Here is a 19,991-nt window from a genome sequence, read left to right as displayed (position 1 = left end):
TTATTTATTTTATATCTGTAATGCAGGAGAAAAGATATGATAAAATCAATCATTTTGTGATATCTAAAGTGTATATAATAAATACAAAGAAATCCTTAACTATAGAACACTTAACATGTTCTTTATCAATTAAACATATATTAGATATACAAGTATATTTTTTGTGCATTTTCACTTACTTTTGGTGGCCAAAGTATTTATTCAATCAATTTAATCCAAATAGAGCATGGATGGAAAACTTTACCGCTATAAAACATTGATTCGGTTTTGGACTTCTGGATGGTAACAGAGTAGACTTACACATTACTATTATGATACATAATCTTACACATCTGTTGTTGGCCAGCAGCCCTGAAAGGCTTAACTTGACTTATCGAACATAACCTGGTAAAGGAGTAAAAACACTACTAATTTACCAGTATGAGGGATGGCATGTAGATTATTATTGGTGTTAACACGTTTTGCATAAATCTGCCTTTTTTATGTTGTCACCACACTGCAACGAACTACATTTCAACTTGAAATATTTTGGGCTCATTATGTTTCCTCATGTGGTTTTCATCGTGTATCATAAAACGTAACGAGCCCAAAATATTTCAAGTTGAAATCTAGTTTGTTGCAGTGTGGTGATGACATAATAAAGGCAGATTTATTTATTTTAGTGAGTTAACTTAGGCTGTCGTGTATTAACTTTGTGAGCAGTAATTTGCACTCCATCTTGGAGTCATCAATTAGCCAACTTGAACACACAGATACGATACACATATTTTTAGAGTCAGTTGTACTTACATGTCTCGAAGACTCCGATGTTCATGGTTGTTATCTGTAAATCTGTGGATCATAACTGCTATGCTGCAGCAAATTAAGTCAGAATGTGTGCAAACACTGGGCTGAAAAACATCTTTCGAGTGGAATACGCCAAACGTATGAACTCCATGGGAAACATTATACTCTCTGCTTACATCTCTCACACTAAGAAATCAAAGTAGATGGGTCTCGCATTCCTGCAACACCTACGCTCCTTTCTATTCATCCAGTTTTTTTTCTCATGTTTTGTTTGCAGTTTCTGGACGTGCACTTCCTGTTTCCTCCAGAGGAGGTCCCCATCCAATGCTTTTGCAGTTTCTCCCTGCATGCAAGTACTCTTATTAATCCCTTTGCATTGACGTTTGCCTCATATATATAATCCTCGAGGATAACATGGATTCAATAGGGGGAGAAAAAAACAAAGCTTGAATCACCTTTTTAGAAATCCTTTTTGTTCTTTCATTGTGTAATTTGGAACATGAGGACTCCAGAGTAGTGGAGCTGCAGTATACCTGCTGTGCAGAGGATCATTGACATTCAGGAGCTGTAACGTTTTTCCCAGGATGAAATCACTGATGTTGTTAAATGGTGTTAAATGGGGCAGAAGTTAAAGTGAATGTGTCACACCTCTCTGTGTTGTTACACTCCCGCCTAAAAGGAGAACAGTCTGTCTTAAAACACCTTCTTGCCCTCTGTAAGTGTCCCCCTGGGACACGGCTGGATAGGTAAATGTTATTGAGTATAAATCTGAGCTGTGGGGGTTTAGTTTCCTTAATCAATTCAAACGGGGGCATCAGTGAAAGTCACAATGACTCTTCTTACGCTCAAGTTATCTGAACACATTCCAGATTCATTCATGACCTTCACACTCCAGTGGCGCAACAGCGCCACTCAGTGGACACAAGCGCACATCACAAGCCACATTATTTATTGACTTATTTTCATGCTATTAAGCCATGTAATGTTAAAACAATTTAAAATCAGCGACTGAACAACATTTCAACACAGCTTTGTTGAATTCTTGGATTTCTTTATTTTGTTGTTTAGTAACAATGGTTCAGTTTTCTGTCACTTTGCCAGAAATAACCACTGGTCTCAGCTACGCAGATGGGTTTGGAGCCTCTTCCCACGCAGCTGACGGCTCACGTCAAAGTCACTCGCTCACTATTTCTGTCTCTCTCATACACACATATTTAAACAAACACACACACACACACACACACACACACACGGCACACCAGCAAACAGTCTCCACGCAGGGTATTGGTGGCACTGTAGAGATATTGTATCTTAGCAACACCATAGCAACGTCGACAGCCGAAACAAAACAAAAAATAGGCCATGGCAGAGCAAGTTTTAGTCTGCTATTGCTTGAGTAGGATGACGTATGGAAAGTTCACATTTCAGCATATCAATATGATAGGAAGACCCTGAAAAGCTATGAATTTTTGATCCGCTGGCACAGAAAGCGTCATATATATATTTACAATAAAGGCTATACGTATATCTAAAGTGCAGATACACGGGCACGTCCATGCACTCCCCCCCCGCCACACACAGTCACACACACAATTTCAAACATGCTTCCCAGAAGCAGTGAAATGGTCACATGTCTTAGACATTGTATAACATGACAGCTAAAAAAGGTGATAGAGTATACGCGTATATAATGACAATGATAACTTTAAAATAACATTTAAATAAGGTTAACACTGAGAATAGTGATAGAAGTAAATCAACAGTGATATCCAACACAATGTTTCCAAAACAGTACATTTATGGACCTGATGAACGTTTCTCCTTTCTGAGATCCAGACCCCTCACTGAACCATGTAATGCTGACATGTAGCCATACTGTACTGGTCCTGGTCATTCTAAATAACAGGGCGTTTTTCAAGCATTGGTTTATGGTTGGAAAGAAATAATTAAAAGACATTTTAAAGATTATTCCATCTTAACATGCAAGATGTTAATATTGATTATTATGAATAATTTTAGCACTGGATGTACTTGTCCTCACGCTGAATTGCAATTCTTTGGTTGGTTGATGTCATTCTATGTTAGTTATTTAATGTCAATTTTGATTGACTGATAAAAACAGATCTAAAGTATATGCGTTCTGTTTTTTTAAGTCTATTCAATAAAACATCTTAGAAGAAAAGTTTTTTCCGAACGGTTCCAGTCAAAACATTTTGTTGCAAGATATCTGATTAGCCGACGAACATGTCAAAGAATGATCCAGAAAAAAAGTACTCAAATTAGCTGTTTTATATAAACTAGCAATTTGTTGTTATGCAAAATGAAAGGAATGCATGGCAAAAACGTGCATTTGTGTGAACGATGGTAACTCAGTACAGTATGGTACAGTACAGCTGAGTGCGGCTCAGCGCTGTGAAAAGGTACTAATTTCCCTCCTGAGTTCTCAGAGTCAGCTGCTCTTGCAGTGTGACCTAAGATTAACGTTCAGATCTTGGCCTCGGTGCTCGTCAGATCTGGTGGGTGAAAAGAGGACCGGATCCTCTGAGCTTCATTCACACACAGGTAACCAAATACTTTGTTGTACCATTCTGGAGATCTTCCCCTGAAACAAGAAAAGGCAAAGCAGGCACATTGGTGATTGTTTCTCTAAAAAACCTTTACCATGAGAGCACTTGAAGACCGTCCCCCGCACCTGAGGTCCACTCTGGAGATGTGCGTGAGTCTGGTGCCCCCAGTCCCACAGGGCTCCAGGAGGTACTGGGACTCCAGCACCACCCCCCTCACTGCTGCCATGCGTGGGCTGTCATCGTGTTCCACGGACACACACACCAGCGCACAGGAGCCTTTACACAGGTCTGTACGCCATGATCTGAGGGGGTGGAAGGACGACGAGATGAGAAATGAGGTCATCAGGTGGGTTTTTTTTAACAACAGTCCAAAACCTCCAGAGATATTCAATTCATTAAAATGCAAGCGGAAGTTTGAAAGGCAAAAGTAACAAAACATTCCAAATGACACAAAGCATGCATGCAAATGTTTGATTTCATTAATCCTGACCTCAGTACGACATAGTCACTGCTGGGTTGAGGTGCCATGTTGTAGTAGGAGCACTGGTACACGTCTGTCTGCTTATCCGGCGTCTCCAGAACCTTCTCCTGCTGTAGATCAGTACGCCAGACGGGGCGCTCTCTCAGCAGCCGCTGCAGCACCTCGCGCGGAGTCGCCGGCACCTCGACGCACACTCGCCATCGCCTCAGAGGGTTTCCGTCTCCCACCTTGCACACATCAAGAAAGAGATTCAAACGGCATCTGACCACGAATCATTCCGACAAGTAGTATTACAAATTCCAGTGCATTTCTGCAGAGACGCCTGTTTGGCCATCTCTTCTTTCCGTCTTTCTCTACTGTCAAAATCCCACTAAATCCTCGAAATGCAATGAGCACGTACCTTTTTGAATGCCAGTTCTGTGTGGTCAGTGGGCGAGCGAGACACCCAGCCTTTGCTCTTATCTTTGGCCTCTTCAAGCAAGTTCTGGACCAGCCTTTCTAGGTGTGCACGATAGGATCCGTCCTCGTCCTCCTCTTCCTCGTCCCCGTCCCCTTCCTCATCGTGCGCCTTGCACAGCTCGTCCAGCGGGGGCACCATCAGCTCAGCCTCCATGTAGGAGTTGCGAGACTGGGTCACCATCTCCTCCGGGATCTGGGAGACGCGCATCAGATGACGTCACAACATTACACTACGTTAGCTCAAGCGCTACCACGTCGAAAAGCAGGAAATAGACTTTGACAAAAGAAAAAGGTGCAATTTGACCCTGTTGTTCATTCGCCGATCAATTATTTATACAGCACACACCGTCCGCCTCAAGGTTATGATGGTGTACGGTTTGAGAAATGAGCTCATTAAACACAACAATGCTGAGGCCTTGGAAAATAACAACTCAGTAAGGGAAACATCACACTTTGAACAGTTATTCTTTTCTGTTAATGTCACATAATCAGACCAGGAAGTGAATCATTTTTTTGTCAGCACAATTCATTTGCGAAACCTCCGTCACTTGTTATTTTAAATCCTGACCTGGAAGAGACACTGGCACTCGGTGATCATGTGAGCCAGACCCTGGGTGGCTGCCAGGTTCTCACTCAAATCCTTCTGATCGGGACGGCCCGTGGTGTACTTCCTCTGGATTGACCTTGACGAGGAGAAAGGATGCAGAATAGAAGTCCTTTAAGCACTTGCTTAGAGGGAGATAAAAATGCACAAAAACAACAAAAGCAATTTCTATCACAAGGAGTTGTTTTAAAAGTTCAGTCACCATGATAGTAATGGCAAAGGTGGTAGAAGCTATTCTCCCTCAACTTGATAACTATTCACCATTATTTACATGGTTCTGAATATATAAAACCCTTTCAAAGTAAAAAGAAAGAAAATAATGTGGCATAAAGTTGGACCAAAACTGAATGTAGCATCATAGAATAAGGACGTGTTCTTCTCTCAGACACTGTGTCTTATGTAATGCTCTAACTAACAGACCATTTTGCACGGCCAGAGCTTTTTATTTTTGTTTTTTTCTATGGAAGCATCCCCAGTTTGCGACTGCACCTTGGGGAGAGGGTCTCGTTCTTCAGTATGCTGAGGTGGAAGAGCGACGGTCCCAGACAAACGGCCAGGTTCATCGGCGTCATCTGGTTCTCCTCCACCAAGGAAGTCACATCATGCAGGAAGTAGAGCAACGCCTGCAGAACCTCCCTGTTTTCATCTGGCATCAGCAGGATCGCCGCTCTGACGGCCTGCAGCCGCTGCTCCTTTGGGACGTCTGATAAAAATACGATGATACATTTGAACATAAAAATACAAAAAATCACTTGTTTGATTGATTAAAAAAAAAAGGTTTTCCATAAAGGCCTGCATTCAAACAGCCACTTGCTCTGAGGAAGATGCTGGGATAACGCGTTCAGGTATTCATAGCTCTGAGGCAACTTACACTGGTAAATATGCAGGAAGGTTTCCCCCAGCTTGCTTGTTAGCAGAGGCTCCGGCAAGTCTCTGAAGAACTGTTTGACCATGTCGGCCACGTCGTAAGCCGACTGGTCCTCGTAGCTCACGGAGTCGGGGGACAACTCGCACTGCTGCCTTAGAGCCTGAATACGTGACTTCACGCCCGATTTTCGGAACAATCCCACCTGAGAGGGGAAGGAAAGAAGAGCGGCACGGAGTCAACAAGGAAGCCACAACTGTTGGAAATCACTTGTTTAATGCATTGGATTTTCTTAAGCCCAGATAAGTGCAGCCCTCGGTTACTGGGACTCAATGTACATTTCGCTAGCCACCACATGGTAGTGTGCAGGCTCTTTTGCATGTCGTTCTCCTCTCTAACCTGGTCCAGACAGTGTGTTCTGAGGTGGCTGAGGGCCTGTTGTAAACACAGAGGGAGTGGGAAACCACAGCGCTGGACATGGATGATGAGGGGAACCCCAAACACACTCTTCTCTTTGTAGTCTGGCACCTTCATGCGTTTCATAAACTTGGGCACAGACCTGGGAGCGATAGACAGAAAACAATCAGGGTAAGTGTGTGGGAGAAGGATTATCTTTCCCTTCATGTACATGCTGGTCAACGGAATTTCCCTCCTGGGTATAATAAAAAATCAAAAGCAGTGAATGTTTACAACGATGCTTGTGTGGCTGAGAATCTAAGGCCAGTTTCTGACCGACCCTGGCGCCTCGAAGCACGCACAGACCCATTGTAGGAGCCAATATCAGTGTCATACATGAAGGAGATGCACGTGGTCCTGCTGTTTTTTTCGCTCTGATGTCGGGAAGTTTAAGGAAGCACTAACACATGTATACTACACCTTAGGAATTCCCCAAATTACAGATAAGTGCATGTAATATAAGTTATTAGCCCCATTACGGAGAAGAGGAGAGAAGCATTTTTTCTGTGCTGATGTGAGGATTTGGGGACAGAGGAAGTTTCGTACAGACTGTAAAGCCCTACAGAATAAAATGAATTGAATTTGGACAATGTAGGCTGCAGATTATACACCCACCATGTCCAGCCATGTTTATTAGACATTGAGTATTTCTCCATGATGGCGGTGAGCCGGAGCAAAGAGAACTTCTGCAGCAGGCTGAGCTGTCCTGCTGATTGGCTTCTGATCTGCAGTGAAGATGACGACTGGTTGAGATGATCGGAGGTTCTGAAACTGGGCCATCGTAGGCTGGGATGGGGGAGAGAGTACCAGAAAGTAATGACAAACCCACAGTGATTTAGAGTTTTGCTGAGAAAACGAAGGCGAGCGGTGAAATACCCAAACTACTCATGGTTAACATCCATCGTAGTGTTTAGACCAACCATCCGGTTTGACGTTGATCAACTGCATCGCCACTTTCTATCGTATTTAGAGGTTGCCAATATCATTTCAGGCGCATTCCCTTTTGACTTTACTCACCGGGGTCTGGTCAGCGAGGCCCCGACTCCAGAGTCCCGCCTCTCCCGACCGGTTCCCATCGAATCGGTGTCGATCAAGGACACCCCGTCTCTCTCGCCCTCGCTGGGGGTGGTCCTGCCCTCACCTTCCTCCTCCTCCTCCTCCTCCCCCTCCCCATCGTCAGGCAGCACGCTGCGGCTCCAGTGGTCCACTATTTGCTGCAAACCGCTGACATGTTGGATGATGTCGTCTAGATGAGGGAACAGATTGTCCTCTTTCTCCAAGTCCAGCAGGTCCCCTGTGCTGGCGTAAAGGTGGGAGCCCGGCACGTTGTCATAAACGCTCGCTCTGCTGCCGCGTGGAGCTCCGGGACAGGGAGGCTTGGACAGAGCGCCGCCGGACCAGGGCTCAGCCGGGCCATTGTTGGGTGGGGAGGCTCGGGACCGTGTCAGAACGCCGTTGTTACCGTGACCCGGGGAAGGCGCCAGACTCTCTATGGACAGAGCTTTTGGGAAGGTGCCCGGTTTGTGGTCTTTGGGGATGTGAACGAGGAGGTTTTCATACGAGCGGAACTGGTTTCTGCCAAACTGCTTTTGTCCTTCAGTCCTCCTACTCTGAGAAACCAGCTCAATGTCCTCCAGATACATGCTGCTTCGCTTGCCGCCTGCGTGGCGCTTTGCGCGCGCAGGATCGCGCGCGTCGGGCGCTGCCGCCGCCGCCGCCTCGCTGCTGGGGCTAACGCTCCGTGCGGACTGGTCTTTAAAGACATCGGCGAGCGAGACGGGGGCGGCGTCGCTATCGGCCTGGTGGTTGTGTTCCAGTTGGCTGATGGGAGTGCACTGGAGCACCTGCAGCGCAAGAGGCTCCTCCCCCTGCAGCACCGGCCCACTGATGACCAGCGGCGCCCTGCGACTCGAGCTCCTCCGCTTCGTCGACGGCCCCCAAGTGCGCATCATTTCCATGCGCCGCAAAAACTCCTTGGCTTTGCTCCGCCCGCCAGGCCCGTGGCGGCTGCCCTTGATTGGCAGGGAGTTGTAGTGCGAAAGGTCCCTGGGGGGGTGGTAGGAAGCAGAGAGAGATGCCATGGATATAGAGTCGGGCAGGGCGGAGGCGGAGTCCTCGCTGTGCAACGAGGAGACGTCGGTGTTCTCCGTCTCGCTCAGGTCCGTCAGCACACTCTCGATGCTCACTGTGCTGTGCATCAGACCCCCCCCTGCACCTGTCCGACTGCTCTCAGGGGTGTTGTCCAACAGGAAGTCTTGCAGGCGCGACCAACGTCGGCTGCTCCTCTCGAATGTCCACCTTTTACTGATGGCCAATGGGTCGTCTTCATCAGAGTCATCACCCTGTGGAAACGTAAAGAGAGTCATTAAAGCCTTAAATAAGATTTCCTACAGAGATTATTTTGGAGCGAGTGACTCTTTTTAATGGTCCAGCTTAAATTCTCACCAACTAAGAGTTAAGTTTGAACATGATTTATCCACTTTGATAATCACGGCATCACACTTTCAGATGCATAATGACTAGACAACTGAAGGGATCCCATGGCAGGCAACTCAAAACAGAGCTATTTGTGTCAGTAACAGCAAAGCAATAACAAAAGAGTTGGTTGAGTCCATAGCTTACAGATAAAAGAGGTTGTCTTACTTTCTTCTTGGGGTGGCTGACATCCAGTTTCATGGAAGCACACTTGTTCAGAGTATTTAGACGTCTGCAACATAAACACACAGTAGGTAGGCTGGGTATGTCGTGCTGCCGTTTGCAAACACGTCGTCATTTTCACACTCATCACTGTGTCCTTTAGGATTTTTGTTTTCTCATCAGTCTCATTAATCCCTCCCTATCCCTTTCTCCCTAAAACTGTCTTTACTCCTCCCTCATCCCACTCAGCTGCTACTGATCCTCACCCTTCAAAGAGTGCATTTCCCCCAAAGCACTCCTCCCTTCCACTTCCCTACCACGTCCCTTCATCTGTCACACATCCCCACCCCCTTCCACTTTCCTGCTCTGGAGCGTTGCGTGCAACCTCCTTAGCAAAATCGCATTGCATTCTGCACCCACCCTTCCCACCCCACCCCCCCCCTCGCAATTTAGGCTTATGGAATGTGGACAGCGACGTGCTAGGAAGGCAGTGTCCATGCTGGTGCCTTTCAAGATGACGTCATTAGAAACCTTTTTGTCTTTAGGACTTTTGTCAAATAAAGCAAACAGCCTCTAGTTGCTCCGTCCTTTTTTGTGGGTCGCCTTTGCCGTATAAACTAGGATGAAGAACCGACAGGAAACAACAAGCTGTCATGTAAACTGTTTTGCTTGCTGAAAGTCAATCAAGTTTGTTAAATATACAGGGGAACCCCTGAAGTATCAACACCGTGTGCTTCTGCTGCAGGATGCAACAAAGGATTCGTCCCGGTTGAACATATATTCATACAGATTTAGAATGATATGCTCCATAAATGATGACGTATTGCATTGAGCAGTATTATCCAAATTGAAAATGAAATAAAACAATGTAAATAGTGATGCAAGGACAATATTGATCTCATTATGTGTTTCTTCCACAGACAGCAGGAAGGGGGGGTGTGATGTATTCTCTCTCCATAAAGCTTTTAGGAATCACTAATACTATAATTACTGCACACTCCTCTACCTCAGACATTGGAGAGGCAGAGGTGAATAGAGGAGAAAGGAAAAGTTAAAGGGTACCCTGGCCCCCAGGCTGGAAAAACCTCAATTAGAAGAGAGGAATGGGAAATGGGAGACCAAAAGATTAAAGAGGTGTGCAAAGGGACTTAAAACCCACACTCAAAGCCATATGGTACAATATACTGGCATCCCCCTTACTCTTTCCCCATTCCCTTTACCCCTTAGCCCCCCTATTTTGCCCCCCCTCTCCTCCCCTGAGGGGTCTCTGCTCTTTGAATGGGAGATCAGAGCGGCGACCAGATCAAAGCCTGGGCTGTCTTAGGGCAAAACAGGGATGGGGAGTTCATTAGGGGTCGGGGTCAGACATCTAATGATTAGCGGTTAGCACCAGGCCGCAAGGACAAGTACAGAATGTGGGATTTTACTATTGTTAAATGGGCACACCACAGAGGGATGGTTGCATGTGTATGCCTAGGAGACTAGTGTACAAGTGTACAGTATGAACCGCTGTCCTTACCGGCATAGAGGCTCAACCAGATCCCGGTCCAAAAAGTCGTGGTCCCTTTTCACAGAGGAAATGTCAACTGGAAACTGGGAATCTGTATGAGACAGAGAGTCCGAGAGGAAGAAGAAAAAACGGGCATCGAGTTGAGTCAGTTGATGATTGACAGGAAACAGCAGTAAGCCGTTGTGGAAGTCTGTGAAGCATTGCACAACTGCTGCTGCCGCCTGGGACACCTGTCATGTGCATATGAAGTGTACAGAAAATACACACATGCCTTTTTAATCCCCCAAATAAGCGGAATACCACACAAAAGCCCAAATGACTCGAGCCTTTTATTCTCCGCGTGGTGGCCATCCGAAAGGCATCGTGTCCACCCGGGAGCAGCCAAAGAGTCCATGAGGCCTCCGCCCATTAGCAGGCTGAACTGGGGCTCACAGCAGTTCTCTACCCAATGTGTGTGTGTGTGTGTGTGTGTGTGTGTGTAGTTTTTAGAATTACTTCTGAGATTACTGGGGCCACTTCCTGTTTGTGCCTAAACTGTATGAGACCTGATGATCATCACATGCATGGGCGCCCGTAGACTTCACAGAGAGGTTGATAATGGGCCAGAGGGAAGGAAGGAAGGAAGAAAGGAGCTAAATGAAAAGCAAGAGGGAAAGAGATAGTAAAGAAACACAGGGACAGAGTAAAGGTGGAATAAGGAAGAGAGAAAGAGAGGCTGTGAGAGTCCCAGTAGTGATAATAAGGCCTTTCCCATGACCCCTCCCTCTGGACAGGAACTATAGCCTGGAAATAGATCGCAGGGCCCGAGAAGAGGAAGACACTGTGATAGACGGAGGGCAGAAAAATGAAAAGAAACAAAAAGAAATCCAAAAAAAAGGACAGATTTTAAGGGGAAAGTCTGTGTGACACAAAGAAATGAATGCAGTACTTTAGCTACTGTGTGTGTGTGTGTGTGTTACCTTCATACAGCTGTGCGTACTGTGGAAATCCCGCCGCTCGAAGCCAATCACAAGCCTCCTTTGCCTCAATCTCTGTGAAGAAAAGAAAGAAAAAATGTGTGTGAGCGCACATTAACATGTTGATGATGTTTATTCAAGGATATGTCATCTTGAAACTGAAAACACATAATATAATTTGTGTGGACATTGAATTTTCCCCTGAATTCCAGCGCACTGATGTCTTTAATAGGGTTGGCTCGGCTTGCTGTTTTAATTATTTGCTTTCTACAGACACATAAATTAAGAGTTGTGAAGAGCTTAGCATTGCGTCTGTCTGTCCTCCCTTATCCCTCCATTTCTAGCTTGCAAAAGAGGAAGAGCTCATGGAAATACATTTTCCTCTGGGAATTTGCTGGAATGATGAAATTGGAAAAGTTGGAGGCAAGCCAGTGAGGGACAAAGGAAACACTTTACACGACTTAACCAGCCGTTAATGCGCAACTTTAACAAGCCCGACACATGGCTCCTCTCCCCATTAGATGCTGCCGCCAGCACCACAAGAGCTTTTACAGGCACTGGTTTTACTACTTTTTTCCGCAGGCAAACGCGTTGCTCACACCGCTCGACTCTGCAGCGTTCATGTATGTGTGTGTGTGGGTGTGTGTATATGTTTTCTTTGGGAGCAGACACTGATTACATTTTGCAGAGCCTTTGTGCAGACGAAGACATTTGAAAGATCAATGTGACAGCAGTTACTTGAGTATTTGTTTTCCAAAAGAATTGTGGAAAAAACAGCAATAGGAATGAAAGAGAACAATACAGATGCAGAAACGCAATCAAACCTACACATGTGTTTAAATGTGATTAAGTGTGAGTGGAAGGCTTAGGGACATCTTCTAGGAGCTCAAAGAGGACTACACAAATGATGTACATTATAAACAATAAAGTATGGATTAAAAAGCCATTTCAAGTTCTTTAAAAGTGGAAAATATATATATAAATATGTTATTAGAATAACATCTCGCACATCGGAAACCCACCAACTTTAGACATTATCTCAGCATCCTTGTGTAGTTGCTGTCCTGATCTTGTGCACTCGTTTCATTCACTCATTTTTAGGTGCCGGCAGCGATTAGGAGAAGCGCGACAGAAACACAGGGGACAAAGTTCAGCAGGGCAATCAAAAAAAGAAAAAAACCTCTGTCTTCACCATCAGAAATGAGAACCGTCAGCCCGCAATCCAGCAATTACATCCCTCTCAGCATAACTCCTCTCCCTCTTTAAATTACACATGAAGCGACAGTGGACGATAAAACAAAATCTTGCATCACTCTGAAAAATAGAGCGAAAACAGCGGGGAGATAGAGAGACAGAGGCTATAGGGTGAGAGAACACTTACTCGAAGCCCTCATGGTGCAGGTGATGACATGCGTCTATTTATTTCTGCTGCGCTCACTTTCCTCTCCATCTCACGGCACGTCGACCCGCTGCTGCCCAGCTCTCCATCAACTGTTCTGTTCTTTCCTCCTCTCAGACTTTTCCAACCTGTGTGTTTACAACTCTGCCTCCCTCTCCCAGCCTGCCCCATGCAGGGTTTCTCTTCCCTCTAATTTTCTCCTCTCTCGCACTTTCTGCTTTGTTATGATCCACATGCAAAATCTCTCTATTTTTACATCTCTTTCTGCCTGATGCAGCACTAGATTCTTACGTCTTACGTTACTTTCCTTTTCAGTCTTGTTTATTCTTTGTAAACTTGTTACCCTTCTTCCCTTATTGCACCTTTCTTACTAATAACTTAGTCCTCCTCCCCTCTGGTTCTCTCTTCAAAGACAAACATCCCCTTTGCTTCTCCTCATTGGTTCTTCCTCTGTTCTCCCTAAGAGAAGCTGGCCGAGGACACCAATTCAACATCTTCTTTGTCATCCCCAGAGCTGCTGCTGCCCATCGCTTCCATTGAGAAAATGGTTAATCCTAGCTGGCGTTTGGCGCCCCGTGATTACAGACGGGGGACTGGTGGACGCCAACTTCACATGTCAGCTAAAACCTCCTGGCCGGCCGGCAAGGAGACTCTGACCTCGGCCTCTTTCTTTTGCTTCGCTCTACAAAACCGCAGAGCAGCGTAGTATGTGGGAGAATGGAGTGTGCGCGCACACACACACACACACACAAACAGGGGTTTTAGCGCAGTCCAGATGTTACCCCTAGTGAGTCAGGGGATACAAAAGGGATGAGACAGGCAGACAGCTGGGGTGGGAGGGGAGGGCAACTGGGATGGACGGACCCTGTGGGAAAACCACTAAGAGGAGGACATACCACGCCAGCCTCCTGTTTACTGAGATGTCAAAGGAGAGGCAACAACTGCCACACAAAGACCAAAACCAACAAACGAATTCATCTTGCTTCAAGGTACTTCCAGTGTATCTCTTATTTAATGATTATTCACCTGTGCCACACACCTCTTTGGTTAATACATCATTGAGCCTCACGTTGTAGCCGTTCATAAAATCACTCTCCATTCTATTGTGATTTTTGAGGATTTGGCACAAAAACAATACAATCAAGAAAATGCTGTTGTAGATGCACACAAATCTCCTTGCTGTGCTGCAGCATCCTGTCATAATAACGAAAAACCTGTATTGATCATAAATGAAGGGTAGCTCTTTTTCACTGACCTTTCTAGTATGGTGTGTTCCCCAAAAACTTGGAACATGGAACAGCGTGTGTCATTACAGTGTAATAGGCAATGCGTCTTTGTGTTTGTGCACAAAGGTGCCAAGTGGCAAAGCTCCCGTCAGCATGGGAACAATGGCCCCTATTCATCTGTGCAGAATTTAATCAAGAGATTAATTAGTACACAAATGTGTTATTAGTGGGCCACAAAACACTGAAATGCACAGTCGGACCGAGCTAATCCAAGCTGCACACCGTGCTTTCCCTTCAGTCTGTTCTATGTCTCCGTGTTCCTGCTGTGGAAAATATATGACAACAGGCAGAAAGCCACCAGGACAACAGCAGGGGAGGTGGACAGATGCTATGTGCATGAGATGCCGTCAATGTGTGGGACAAAGGGGACAAAGGCAGTTCTTTACATAACAAGGATGCCAGCTATGTTACACAAGCACCCCCGTGTCCTCACAGCCTTTCTCTCTTCTACCTTTCATTTCCTCCCTTTCATCCAACTCCAGTAACCTTGACTTTCTGACAGTCTTTTCTCAGTGTTATGTCTGCCTTGGGCTCGGTCTGGAGGACCATGAAGTGCCACACGTGACATCATTTCCTGCTCTGAATTTCCCAGGCGTGCAGAGCGGCATGAGTTCTAAATACAGCAACAGGAAGTGGACAACTCAACTGGATTGGACATGTCAGAAGGAGGTCACCAGGGATTTCGGTTATACAGGCCATGGGGCCACATAGATTAGGACTAGGGAGTTACATTCAAATTACAAAGTTATGTTCAAAGGCTGTTTGTTTAAATGTGTACTTTCATTCAAAGTTATGTTGTTGACTAGAGAAGATAAACCGCTGTAATACGAGACTGAAAAGAGATCCGTTCACAGTTCTACACACACACACACACACACACACACACACACACACACACACACACACACACACACACACACACACACACCCTGGAAAGAAGCCATATTCCCACATAAGCCAAAGCACTTAGTCCTTCATATTTTAAGGTCAGAAAGGGAAAAAATAAGTAGTGTAGAAGGCAAAAGAGGAGTGATGGGAAAGAGGAAGGAAGGGAAGGAGGGACTAAAAAGCCATGTGTCCTTCCCATCCCGTGTAGCTCATCTGCGATGATGTCGAGACCCCAGGAATGTGCTTTAAAACCGCATGGACACGGTTTAGGATCAGCTCAGGTTCTGAGCCAGCGTCTCCCGTGCTGCACTCACTTGGGTCGGCACAGGTTGGACGGCCTTGTTTATATGCTCCCCTGAGTTAGGATGAATTATGGACATTTGGTTTTGCCACATTCTTCCAGCAGAGGTTGTCAAAGCAATGCTCTTCAGGCTATAATCACATGATGCATCGGTACCACATCTTCATTCGCTATGTAGCAATAGAGCATTACTTGCCCTGGGTGTAGTTGCCTATTTTCTACTTATTTTACAACTTTTCCATTGTGAAAACTACATATTATAAACGCGTTCATTTAGAGTGATGTTTATGGCCACCTGATAAAGGTAAGTCAGATATTCTCTTTCTTTTTGGCTGTTTTTGGTCTCCACCAACTCTTTTCAGCTCCTAAACCTCACTTCCACAGCTGGACTCCACATTTTACCTTTTGCTGTTGAGCAGGTAACATTTTTATTATTACATTATTATAACATTACTGGCTATACATTTGACTCCATGTGTAAATCGATCATATGCACATATAAATAAACTTAGATATGAATCACATGATTGGTTGTTAGATAAGGAGTCCTATTGAGTTCCTACTTTTTAAGTATAGACGTAGTATCTGAGGCTCTGCTGGTAAGAAGCGGAATGGAACTTGGGAGAATGCAGCGACGTCTTTCCATAATTCAGTAAAGCAGCACAGGAATAAACTTGCTTCTCCAACTACATTCCTCACCTGCCGCAGCTGTCCTCTTTATCTCTCTCGGTTTTCTTAGATGCTTCATACAAGAATTGGCTTGCAGAGGACTAGAAAACCACACCTGAAGTGTTTCTGCTTTCTTATAAAACCACTCAAACAAACAACACACCACGCCATGTGAGCTCTTTTAAGTGTCCCAACACGGCACCAGGAGAAAAACCTCACAATACAATCATCAACAAACCCAAACGTCTTCATGAATGGCGGGATGTTCTCCTCACTCACCGGGAAAGTTAAGTCATACAGGAAGTTGAGGAAGGAGCTGTGCAATACGTGTTGTGTAGTAGTTGGAGGAGGGGCGCTCCACAAGTCTGACTAATAAAACCAGAAAGAAGTGTGTGTACTGGCAACCTTTGATGTGTACAAACTTGCCAGAAGAAATAAACAAATTGGAAGCGTAGGGGAAAAGATAATAGATGAGTTTTTAAAAAGTGACAACCTTTCGCTCTTAAAGATTACGTAGTTTGAATCTGCACACAGAAAAAAGAAAACTAATGAGAAATTTACACTAGGTAGAATTAAAATATATAAGTCTCGGCCTTAAAAGTCCATTCGTGTTCGATCTCTCGTTTGTACAAAAAAGAATTCCCCCACATCCAACTAATCTGATAAACAGACAACGTCCGACCAGTCACATATATAATCACGCTGGTGTTACTTAACTCTCTCTAACCCTGACCTTGTGCCAGCCTCTGCAGCAGCTGCTTGCGGGCAATGATGCGTGAGAGGCGCAGGGCAGAGCGCCGCCGAGGGGTGTCGCCCAGCCTCAGGTAGTGCTCCTGCCCGTCAGAGGTCATGGCCTCCAGACGAGGTCCCTCGTCGTTGCTGTCACCGTTACTCCCGTTTCTATCGTCCTCGGCACTTTGAGCCCCGCAGTCCATGAGCTCATCGTTTTCGAAACCCCGTCGGTCTGAAACATCAGCACTGTCGGCGGCGTCCTCGCCCGGGACGGCGTCAGCGCTCTCTGCCTCGTCCTCATCGTTGACAGCCTTCCTTCTGTCCACAGGGTCCAGGCTGTTACTTGCTGCCTCGTCATTTCCTGCAGCGTTTGCTTTGTTCGCCACGCTGTTTATGGCAGAATTATCATCCATAACAGCGAAAGCGCTGTCCACACCCTCCATAACAAAAAATTGAAAGCTCACTAAAAGTCTGCCTCCCCCCGCGTCCTGATGAGTTGTGGTGAGTGCACACCTCCTAAATTCCTGTCTCTAACATGCCCTCACTGGAAGCCAAATTGCCTTCCCTCCCAAATGCATCCTGCCTCCAACTCACTTGAACAAACACAAGACTTCATCACACCAATTGGCATGCATAACAACTTTGTTCTCCCCAAGCAAACACACAATCAATCAAGCACAAATATACACATTACGATCCAGAGGACCCTCACAAGGTTTTTCCTTTTGGTCACATGACATGCAGCCAATGGCATGAGAGCTCACTGAGCACTGTCCTGGTTCCTGGAGCTGTGCCACAGACATAACTCGGGCAACTGAGCACATGTAGGTGTGAGAACAGACCATCTTAGATGGGATCAGGTTACGGCGAGGCCAGGAAAAGAATACACTATGCCAAAGAACATCTGCCACTGTGACATGGGAAAGGGCAGAACAATAGAAAGTATGTCGGTGTGTGAGGCTGAGGAAAATACAGCGGCAAACCAGTTGTTAATCGAGTTGAGTGGAATGAGAGAAGTTCTACAAACCCTATGCCTTTGGATTTATACCCGTGACATTTAACCAAAGACGCTGGATGTAATTTCCCACGAACTATTTTTATATAGATATAACCATTGTTAACCAGTGTTAATGCATAACAATAAATAACAGCTTTCTCAAAACAATATGATGGGCTTTTCTAAGGTAAGCTATTTGATTCAGCGTTAGGATGAGATGCCTGCTCTGCGTCGGGGTTTTCATCCTTCTCTTCACATTTCGTAAACTGTAATAATGAGAGAAGCTTTTCTCCACCACACAATGAAAGACAGCCGAACAACACTTAGGATGAATTGTATTGTTTCTGAATAATATATCTCGCGTATACATGATGTTTCGTCTCTCTGACGCTTCAAAAAAATTGAAAAGCTGTTGAGCAATGAGACGTCAACGTGCTTCTTGCGTTTTCATTGGTGAACAGGAAACAGGCTTCTTTGGCCTGTAGACTCTTCAAACAACACCTCTAAAAGCTCTCTCACATATGCTCGAACATCAGCTGTCACAGTAATCCAATCTACACGCATCTGGTGAGGCTGGGAAATCACACCAGCACACGACCATCAGCACTGGCGTCCCCCAGGGATCTGTGCTCTCCACACTGCACTTCTCCCGGCCCAACGGTCGAGGACGGTGAGGTTAAACATTTGGTCCTCTGGTGTGGACAAAACAACCTCAACAGGACTCTAGAGTATGGTGTGCCTCCGGTACTGTGTCTGCTGTGGAGACCTTTTGGTTAATGGGATCCACAACCTTCCAGGACCTGAAGTGGGCCTCCAGCATCGACACCATTAAGCAGGAGGCCCAGGCGAGGAGCTGCTGGTCCTGTTCTACTCAGCCATCATCCAGTCTGTTCTCTTCCATCACTGTGTGGTTTGTTATAACGGCCATCAATCAGGGCAGGAGAAGACTACAAGGGATCATCAGGTCTGCAGGGGGAACCATTCCATCTCCTCCTCTCTGGTGGGCGCTACAGAGCACAGTACACCAAAACCACCAGGCACAGGAACAGCTTCTTTCCACAGGCCGGCTCTCCGATTGACACTTAGTCAGAGTTAATGTATTCGTAGTCATACTGCACCCCTTTTGCTCCATTTGCATGATATTCTGCACTCACATTAATGGTTGTCTTTGTTGTATAGGTTTATATATATACTGTATATACACTTTTGGATATATATATATATATATATTTGTATTTATGATATAGTTGTCAACTATTTAAACTTGCATCTGTTATACATTTTTGATGTCCTTGTTTTATTTTCCACATTTTCTTTACAATTATAAGAAGACAACATTATTTGCGGTCAAAAAGGGCCTTTATTGTTTGAAAGCTACCGATGGAATTTTGTTATTTTAACAAACAACACCACAGGTGATCTGTTCTTCACTTAATCATAAAATATCTCCATGACCTCATACGGACCAAGTTTCAGCATCCACTTGCTAATCCCACAAAGTCACACTCTGAACCTGCACATATAGACCAAGATTCAATGCTTCTGCCTCTTGATAGCAATACGTGCCACAAAAATCTGTTCTATAGGAGTAACTAGGTTGAAGGAGATATGAAGTTCAGTAGAAGAGTTAAGTCTGAGTAGTGACTCGCTAGAAATGAACAATTTGGGGGTTTAATTCATGTAAGGGATGTAACTGTGGAATGGGGATGCACGTGAAAAGAAGGACATTGCATAGTCAACTTGAGGTCTCACACACACACACACAAACACACACACAGTCTGAAGCCGGGCCATCAAATATATGATTCAATTACCTTAAACAACCCTTTGCAACGTGTCAAAGCGGTGCAGGGTCCAGGAGGCTGACTCACATGACAGTGAGCTATTTAGATGTATGTAAATGGATTGGCATGGGGTTCAGTCTAGTGAGCAGCCAGTGATATGAGATCCATCTCCTTCTCAGTTACGCCAGCGTGGGACAGAAACTGAACCGGACAACTGAAGAGACGACCCGTTGGTGACTAGCGTCCCCCATACGGAGCCCTACCGAGCCAGAACCAACCACAACGGAACCACTGTGAACTCATCACAAACTAATAAGACACGTTAGAGTCTTCGCTACGATATTGGGTATTACCACGCTTCTATGGTCAACCTTATCCTCTAACCAGCAGACTTAGATTACAACCATGGGACCTGATTGGTGAGCATGCAAGGCTGCAGAAGATTAAAAAAAATGTTTTTTAAATGTGACCAGAGGAGATTAAATAAATGTGTGTACTAATCCAAAGACGTGCAGTATCTTCTTGTGTATTTTGAAGCTGTTCAAGAACTTGCTCGCTAACACGGTTCCTTGAGAGAATCAAGGGAAAAGGTAGGCTTGGAACCAAAGATGAAA

At 45.3% G+C, this 19,991-nt stretch overlaps 1 protein-coding gene across 4 annotated transcripts in view; it reads right to left on the bottom strand.

The window, feature by feature from the left end:
* Positions 1 to 1,822: 1,822 nt before the first annotated feature.
* The window catches only part of LOC119215198 (stAR-related lipid transfer protein 13-like), a 37,413-nt gene continuing 19,244 nt past the window's right edge, over positions 1,823 to 19,991 (bottom strand). For 2 of the 4 annotated variants that reach the window (XM_062558022.1, XM_037467148.2), the window contains 13 exons: positions 11,325 to 11,396; positions 10,375 to 10,456; positions 8,862 to 8,925; positions 7,236 to 8,560; positions 6,834 to 7,004; positions 6,162 to 6,321; positions 5,769 to 5,967; positions 5,387 to 5,600; positions 4,862 to 4,976; positions 4,235 to 4,486; positions 3,844 to 4,061; positions 3,479 to 3,655; positions 1,823 to 3,388 (listed from right to left, as the gene is read on the bottom strand). In XM_062558022.1, the coding sequence (XP_062414006.1) occupies positions 3,271 to 3,388; positions 3,479 to 3,655; positions 3,844 to 4,061; positions 4,235 to 4,486; positions 4,862 to 4,976; positions 5,387 to 5,600; positions 5,769 to 5,967; positions 6,162 to 6,321; positions 6,834 to 7,004; positions 7,236 to 8,560; positions 8,862 to 8,925; positions 10,375 to 10,456; positions 11,325 to 11,396 (3,167 nt within the window). In that variant the 3' untranslated portion in view covers positions 1,823 to 3,270. Of the gene's footprint in view, positions 3,389 to 3,478; positions 3,656 to 3,843; positions 4,062 to 4,234; positions 4,487 to 4,861; positions 4,977 to 5,386; positions 5,601 to 5,768; positions 5,968 to 6,161; positions 6,322 to 6,833; positions 7,005 to 7,235; positions 8,561 to 8,840; positions 8,926 to 10,374; positions 10,457 to 11,324; positions 11,397 to 16,597; positions 17,076 to 19,991 lie in introns of those variants that run through there. The other 2 variants (XM_062558023.1, XM_037467149.2) reach the window with 2 other exon arrangements.

The sequence above is a fragment of the Pungitius pungitius genome, chromosome 16 (assembly GCF_949316345.1).
Source record: "Pungitius pungitius chromosome 16, fPunPun2.1, whole genome shotgun sequence".
Lineage (NCBI taxonomy): Eukaryota > Metazoa > Chordata > Actinopteri > Perciformes > Gasterosteidae > Pungitius > Pungitius pungitius.
The sequence above is the reverse complement of the archived record's forward strand: the minus strand, read 5'-3'. Positions and strand labels throughout refer to the sequence as shown.